Source organism: Amia ocellicauda, unplaced genomic scaffold (assembly GCF_036373705.1).
Source record: "Amia ocellicauda isolate fAmiCal2 unplaced genomic scaffold, fAmiCal2.hap1 HAP1_SCAFFOLD_402, whole genome shotgun sequence".
Classification (NCBI taxonomy): Eukaryota; Metazoa; Chordata; class Actinopteri; order Amiiformes; family Amiidae; genus Amia; species Amia ocellicauda.
The window spans coordinates 1-7,507 of record NW_027102976.1 but is presented as its reverse complement, the minus strand read 5'-3'; the positions used below and the strand labels follow the sequence as shown (position 1 = coordinate 7,507).

Sequence of the window (7,507 nt, the reverse complement as noted above, 5' to 3'; positions counted from 1 at the left end):
CTGCCCTGACCCGACTCCCCTCGCGGCACGGCTCTGGGAGGTGCTGGCGATGCATCGTTGACCCCCAAGTCGGTGGTTTGGTTAAAAGGGTGACGCTGTGTCAGTATATTCCACTGGAGTCGGCAAAGGGGAGCGGGCAGCGCCAACCGCGGAGACAAAGTCTGCAGACCGTTTCTCTGTGGCCGGCGCTGCCCGCTCCCCTTCGACATGCATGCACACGCTTGCACCCACAAGAGGGAGTGTTCCTGCTCCGTCACACACATGTAGACACACACGACCCCCCGGCAGCCATGGTGGCACACAGCACGCCTCTCCAGCACGGCCGAGCGCCGCACCCCCCCACCGGCCGCACCGCCGGCCCGAGCATGAGGTCTGAACAGCGTGTTTTTGTGGTTAGAGGTTAAAAAGCATTTTTTTTGTTATTATTTTTCTTCTTTTCTTAAAAACACCTCGGTGTGTCTCAATATCCTTTTTCTTTTCTTCTCCTTTTTCCTGATTTTGGCCTAAAATGGAGTGTGTTAAACCAACGCCCACCGCGGCCCGACGAGACCCCGCAGTCAGTTAAAGCTATGAAATAAATGTGCACTACTTAGCAAGAGCTCTAGTTCACGCAACGAGAAATAACACTAACTCAGCTACCACACGATTCTTTTTTTTGTTTTTTTTTGTTTCCTGACATGACCTTTTGTTTTTTGTTTTTCCTTTTTTTAGTTAAAAAATACGTGAATTCATGTTTTAAAACAGCAAGTGTTCGTTTTTTTTTTTGTCTATTCCCCCCCACCCCCGAAATATCTAGGAATCCAAACTAGTACGTTTAGAGTCGACAGACTGTGCAATCTCTTAGTGGCAACCAAATAGCTATAAAAAACATTTTGCTTTTTCTCTTCTGTGGAAAAAAAAAAGAAAGGTTAAAAACAAGAGGACTCTCTCCTTGAAGTCGTCCATAGTGTATTGGAAATCTGTGGCCATCAAATGGCAGCTTGTGGAGAAAATCGGCATCTGGGGCGGGCGAGGGTCCCCCGCTCTCGCTCTGAGTCGCTCCGGTTTCCTCCGCTCTCCGTCGTGTCGCTGGATGCCGGAGCGTATTTTTGGAAAAAAGAAAAAAAAAAAGAAAAAGAACCTCCAAAACACACACGCGCACGCACACGCACACACACACACGGAAAAAGGCAAAAGTTGTAACAGTTACTCAGCTCGACAGTGTGGGGAAAAAGAGTCACTGAGGAGACGTTTCTTTTGTTTTAAAAACACGTCGAAGCGGCAGACGGACCTCGAAAAACGATCAAACGAACAAAACAAAAACAAAAAGATCAATTGCTTCTGTTGACAGTTTTCGTCCTCGAAACTGCACAATCTCCTGGATTTTAATGCTCCTCGCCTGCAGTCAGTCTCTGGTATCGTTTGCACCATTGGCCGATGGTGATCGGGCCCTGTGGCCAGCAGGGCGTGTAAGTGCTTTACTTAATAAAACCAGACCAAGTCATTGTTCAAACTTGCCCCGTCCCCCCCCAAATTATCTTTAAAAAAATCGCTTTTAGTTTTTCTGCGCATCTTTGCTAGGCTTTGCCTCGGCTGCAGAAAAAGACGAAACAATAGAGTCAGTCCCTCCCCTCCTCGAGTGCCGGGCCTCAGAACTCCCACTCGGATGGCTCCTCACGGCTCGCCGCTTTCTCCAGGCGGTGGATGATGTTGTTGAGGTTGGCAGCTTTCTTCTTTCTCAGGCTGCTGTCCCTGGGGTTCCTGGTGGCGGCCGGTGCGCTCTCGGGGAAGCTGAACAGGCTGGCGATGGCGCTGCCCTTGTGGCCGCTGGTGCCCGGCACGCTGGAGGCTGAGGTAGTGGCGTCCTGGGGGGCCGGGGAGCGGGCCGGCGTCTCTGGGCCGCCTTCCTCCTTGGGGTCGCCCCCCTCGCCCTCCGACGCGCCCCCGTACTCCTCCAGCCCTGCCGCCCCGCCCGGTCGGCCCTCCACCGTGCCGTCCGACTCCGTGCCGTCGCAGCTGTCGCCCTCGCCCGCCTTGCTGACCCGACCCGAGGGGGAGCCGCCCTCGCTCGCCGCCCCCTGGTTCCCAGCCTGGATCTCCTCGATGAAGAGCTCCCGCCGGATACGCGACCTGTGGCACAAGAGAAACCCCGTCAGCGCCCGTCAGACGCCTCTGCTGCCCCACACGATTAAAACTCATCACCTACGTCTCAATTTATAAACATGCAGGGGCTCGAGGACTCTGATGACACGGGATATGAACACAGACGAGGCAAACATTTAAAACGGGAAGAAAAAGAAAATAAAGGAAAGGAGAGCCACCTGTAGTTGTGGAACCAATTGATGACGGTGCTGGTCTTGAGGTTGAGCTGGCTGGCGAGCTCCTCGATGGTCTTGGGCGAGGGGTAGGGCTTCTGCTGGTAGGCGCGTTTCAGGGCCTCCTTCTCCTCCGGAGCCAGAACCACGCGCGGCTTCTTCAGCTGCAGCTGCTGGTGCTGGGGGCTGCCCCCCTGGCTGAAGTCGGACCCCTGCAGCCCGCTGTCCACCGGCTGGCTCTCGCTCACCGAGCTGTGGCGGCGCTTCATGTAGGCTGTGGAGAGAAGATGGGGGGGTCAGGTGACACGCTCACACAAGACACACACTGACACAGCTAGACACACACAGACACCGACACCGGGAGCAGTTGCCAGAAATGCCGTCTCTCTCAAACAGCACCGGAGGCGGGACACAGCTTTATGACTCAAGCCAAAACAGCCAGAATTGAACAGCCTAAACACCGACAATCGGCATAACAGCAGAGAGTTTAAGATCACAAGGAGAGCGACTCTCAGCACATCACCCTGCATAGAGTAAGGGGTGACTGACTCCCCATAAGTGACCTGAACACTTGTTAGACAATTGCGTTGTTGCCCCAGTCAGCCTGCAGGAAGTCAGCAACTGGAGCCCAACAACACAGAGTGGTTGTGTATCGCCACCAGAGGGCAGCAATGTCAAAGGAAGCCGCCTGGAAGAACAGCTGGGCTGGTTCATGGCCACCGGTTGGCAGCACCGCAAACACCGTCAGCCCAGCGGCCTCGGCCCAGAGACGCACTCTTTCCTACGGAGGATCGAGACTGTGGGAGCACAGGCACACTGAACAGTTACACCCCAGCCCCATTTTTCTCACTGGGACCCTGGATGGGAGACGGACTACTTTTCGGTTTGCTACACAGAACGCCCCAGTGTACGCACACACAGACCAGAGGCCAGTCAACGCACACACGGGTCTGCGGGAGTGTAAGGGCGTGTGACACTTGCTCTCGGTGCCGTAACGGTGGGTGCAGGAGCTTCGCCGGCTCCTCTGTGTGAGTGTTTTCCCCTGTAGCGATTACAGGTCAAAAGCGCCGCCCCTTCCCAGCCGCTGACGTTCAATAGCTACTGAAACATATCAAGGCCTTACAAGGACAGAACTCGACGGCACCGAGCAGACGCTGCGTGGCCCAACTCCAGCGAACTCCCCCGGCGAGCGGCGCTGCCGGTAACCCCACATCAGTCGGGATGAGTCTCGGCAGCTTTACTTCATTCACTGTTTGGAGACGATTCAGGCGCAACGGAATATTTAACCTCAGGCCTCATTTTCGTCCTCCTTCGCTTCCTCTCTGAGTCACAGATTTGCTGCAGTTCTGAGATGTCTGCTCTTCCCTAGGAGACCAGTGGACACGGCACCCCGGCCCATGGCGGAGCGACTGAGCTCAGCATCCCTCCTCTTCACGCGGAGACCGATGAACACGCCACTGTGCGAGCAGCTGATGCCTGTAAATGTGTAGCAATACCTGATTGTATGTTTTCTTATTTATGGCATGGCTTATTAAAGCGAACAGAACAAGTGTCTTCTGTAGAGCAGCAGAGCGGCCGGGCCTGCAGGCTGTGGTACAAAGTGTACAGGAATGAAAAAGCTATAATATAAAAATAAAACAACTCCACACCTCTGGAGACGAACTCAAAACAAGGGAGCGAATGAACTGAGCTGAGCTGGGTTCAAGCGGGGAAAACAGAACAAAAGCAGAACCGCAGCAGAGGCCCATGTTCCCACCTGACCAAGGCGCTGAGCTGCACAGCCTGGACACAACCAGATGCACACTTGGCAGCAGCCCGGTTCACCGCAGTGCAGCGCGGCCCGGCAGCCATGCCGCACACAGCTGACTCACAGCCAGCAGGCGGTGCCCTCCGCAGCAGGCATGACGGGTAATGTCATCCTTACCCCGAGACGAGTGTTAAACAGGCTTAATCACTCCAAGAATGTTCACTTGGCTTTTATTATTTAAATATATATTTAAAAAAAAGATGAATGCACTGGAGCCGAAGTAAGCGGGCCCTGGAGATCTTCCAGCATGTCATGTCTGATGAGAAGCCTGACATCTATCTCCCAGATCAGTCCCGACAGCGCCGAGGAGCCGCACGTGCAGCGGGATGTGCAGTTTATGTGCGGCCCGGAGCCAGGCTGTCTCGGGCTGACCGCCGCGTTCACGTGAACCCAGAGGAAGAGCCACGGCATGGGGGACGAAACGCCAGGCCCTAGGACAGCACGGGGGGATGGAGGCAGAGACACTGACCTCAGGGCGGCAACGATAACAAAACGACTAAAAATAACTTCTAAAATAAATGCATAAATAAGTAGAAGGGAGACTATAAAAGGATTCATCCCTGTTTGCCGAGCACCGCCACCCTGCTCACGCTCTCCGGACGTCTCTTCCCTACCGACGTACTGTTGAATGGGAATGAGGGTCCAGTGCAGCCGGCGCTGTTCGCTGGTCGGTACAGGCTGGACCTCTGGAGTGCTACTGTAACGCATCAGTGATGGGAGTTGTGTGTGTGTGGTGTTGGAGCACTGAAATGTCATCTATGCTAATTTCCTCCACTGACATCAGCTGCTCTTTCAGCCAACAGGGCCGACCCAGGGACCCGGCGTGGGGGAGTCCTTGGCCCTCGCCACGGCACGTCTCCAAGGGCACCGCGACGGGCTGCTACGCCGGACAGGGTCTCGGCACAGACAACACAGTGGGAGGCGGGGAAGGGGCACGACCACCGCCTCCCCGCTGGGCACAGGGCAGAGGGACAGAGCGCCGGGGCGGTGGCAGGCCGGGGCAGGAGAAGAGAGGGAGTCACACGGGGGCAGGGGGTGAGCGGGAGAGTGTGTGAGTGAGGTGTGAAGAGGGAGAGAGAGTGAGAGAGCGGGGTGCGGGGGGGATGGGGTGGCAGTTGATTACCTTTCTTCTCCATTCTCTTCATGTCCATAAGCTTCTCCACGTTTCGGGGGTCGCTGAGCCAAAGCTGCATGCGTACAAAGGGCTCCCTCCCCTTCAGGCTGAGTTTGTGCCAGGGTTTGGGCCGGGCCAGGAGGTCCGAGACAGAGCCCTGGGTCAGGCCTAGGATGGTCTCCCCAAACAGACGCTGCCCTGCGGAACACAAGCACAAAGAGACGGAGGGGCGTTAACCCAACACTCTCCAGCCCTGTGGCGGACGCGGCGTCGTGAGGCGCTTTCAAGGGCACGTTGGTGTTCCCTTGCTGACCGCCACGGCTGCCCCTGACTGGCTGGATTGGTAAACCCTGAAAGGGGGCGGGTGGGGTGGTGGGGGGGAGGGGTATTGCTTGGGATTTTTCACCAAAAATAAAATAAATAAACAAAATAAAATCCCACCCCCCACCCCCAATGCAGCTCTGATCAGGTCGATCGTGTTGCAAAGTCTTCTCTCCACAGTTGCGTGATGTTGGCGTGTGGCCACACCTGAGGGAGAGAGGGGTCTCACCGGGGCGCCGTGCCACAGTGCCAAGCCTTCTCTTCAGCCTCCTGATGAAGAGGAAACCCTGAGGAAGAGCTCAGACCTGCAGCACACGAGGTCTTCACCCAAAATCATCAAGATCAGCCATTTGCCACGATCTGAACCCCACCCCACCTGGCAGAGCAGCAGTTTAAAGCGCCTCCACAGCGCCCCCCCCACGGTGCCAGAGCGGGACACGAAGGAACAAATGCACCGGCCCGGACCTGCAGCCTCACAATGGGCAGAAACGCCTCTGCCGCTGTGACTCCCCAACCTCACCAACATTTTCATTTTCTTAACATGTTTTTGATGGAAAACAGAAACCTCACCATGAAACTCCCCTGGCAGAAGACAGACAGACTCTGACCACCTCGGACCATCTATGTAAGATGCACCGCGTGTAACGGAATAATACTTCCCCCCGGCCGTTCCTCTGACGGTCCTTTTCACAGGAAGTCTGTTTCTCACCAGGGCCGTTTGCCTCGGCACGTCATTTCAACAGAAACCGCATCTGTACCAGACGTACGAACAGTCAGAGACAGATCAGCTGCTCCTGCCAACGGACCGCGTGAAGCGCTTGGACGACGGTGGGCTCTGAAGGCCGGTCACGCTCAATCACCGACTGTTCGACCGGGACTGTGAGGGGCCGGCAGCCCGGCCTCCCCGCCCCTCCACACAAAGCCTCACAACGAACAGGGCAGCCCTTCTGAATGTCAGACGGCCATTGCATATATTTATGCCCCAGAAAGACACTCTTGACAGCTACAGGAGTTATGGACACTGGACTATCTAGCTGCTACGTGTGAATAAACATGAGGAGACCAAACACTGGAGTTCACACGGACATTGAAGGCCGAAAATCCTTGAAAACAAAGGAAGGCCTTTTCACAAGGCCAGGTGATCGCAGGTCAGAGGTCAGAGGTCAGAGGAATCATTTCTGCCGCACGGCCCGGCAGGGCATAGACGCACAATCTGCCGTCGGAACCCGAGTAATCACCGGACAGCAGATGGTCAAAATCAAAAGAAGATTCCTTTGTGCCGGACGAGATTGGTTTCTGTTTGATTGGAAAACTTCACAAAGCAACTGTCTGTCTTAAACACGCACACAAATCCCATTGTCTTAAATCTCTCCCACAGAACATCTCACTGGCTGCGACTGCAGGACAAAACGTCAACAAGCAATGTGTGAGGCACCGAATGAGTTATAATCCAGGTCAGAAGCCAGATGGAGATTCCTGCACCTCCCAACTGCCAGGATAGACCCCACTCTCACACTTAAAGCCAACAAGCACACAAATCCGCACGCGCACACACACACACACACACACACACACACACACACTCAGACACACTAACACAGTTCACCCAAAACAGCATCGTTATCAACACACCAGAGGGAAGGCAGACCGCTTATGATCTGAACTCCAGTGAGACCAGAGGCTCGACAGACACACCGCACAGCCAGATGAAGAGCATGCCCCAACACCTGCAGGCCATACGCGCAGTCCACGCATCCCCACAGGCTCCTCTGGGGATCGGACCGGCCACCGTGTTGCTGCACAGACGGACGGGCGCACTCACCGAGGTTGTTGTCGGTCAGGACCTCCTTGACCTTCTTGGTGATGACGTAGGTGTCCAGCTCGGGGGACATGGCCACCATCTCCTGGATGCTGAGGCCGGAGTGTCCCGGGGCGGGCAGTGGCGTGCCGGGCTGGGACTCGGAGGGCTCG

General features: G+C 55.6%; 1 protein-coding gene across 1 annotated transcript; it reads right to left on the bottom strand.

Moving 5' to 3' along the window:
- Positions 1 to 539: 539 nt before the first annotated feature.
- On the bottom strand, positions 540 to 7,501 carry LOC136735099 (homeobox protein cut-like 1). Its single transcript, XM_066698004.1, has 4 exons — positions 7,359 to 7,501; positions 5,225 to 5,413; positions 2,301 to 2,568; positions 540 to 2,109 (listed from the first exon to the last, which is right to left on the bottom strand). The coding sequence occupies exons 1-4, from the start codon at positions 7,435 to 7,437 to the stop codon at positions 1,629 to 1,631; spliced, it is 1,017 nt and encodes a 338-aa protein (XP_066554101.1). The 5' UTR covers positions 7,438 to 7,501; the 3' UTR covers positions 540 to 1,628.
- Positions 7,502 to 7,507: the final 6 nt, after the last annotated feature.

Bases quoted from the DNA above. Each gene is read 5' to 3' on its own strand.
- LOC136735099 (XM_066698004.1), bottom strand. From the start codon at position 7,437: ATGGTGGCCATGTCCCCCGAGCTGGACACCTACGTCATCACCAAGAAG. The intron at 5,414-7,358 runs GTGAGTGCGCCC...TGTGTTCCGCAG, and splicing joins CCTGACCGACAACAACCTCG to GGCAGCGTCTGTTTGGGGAG. The intron at 2,110-2,300 runs GTGGCTCTCCTT...CTTGTGCCACAG, and splicing joins AATTGGTTCCACAACTACAG to GTCGCGTATCCGGCGGGAGC.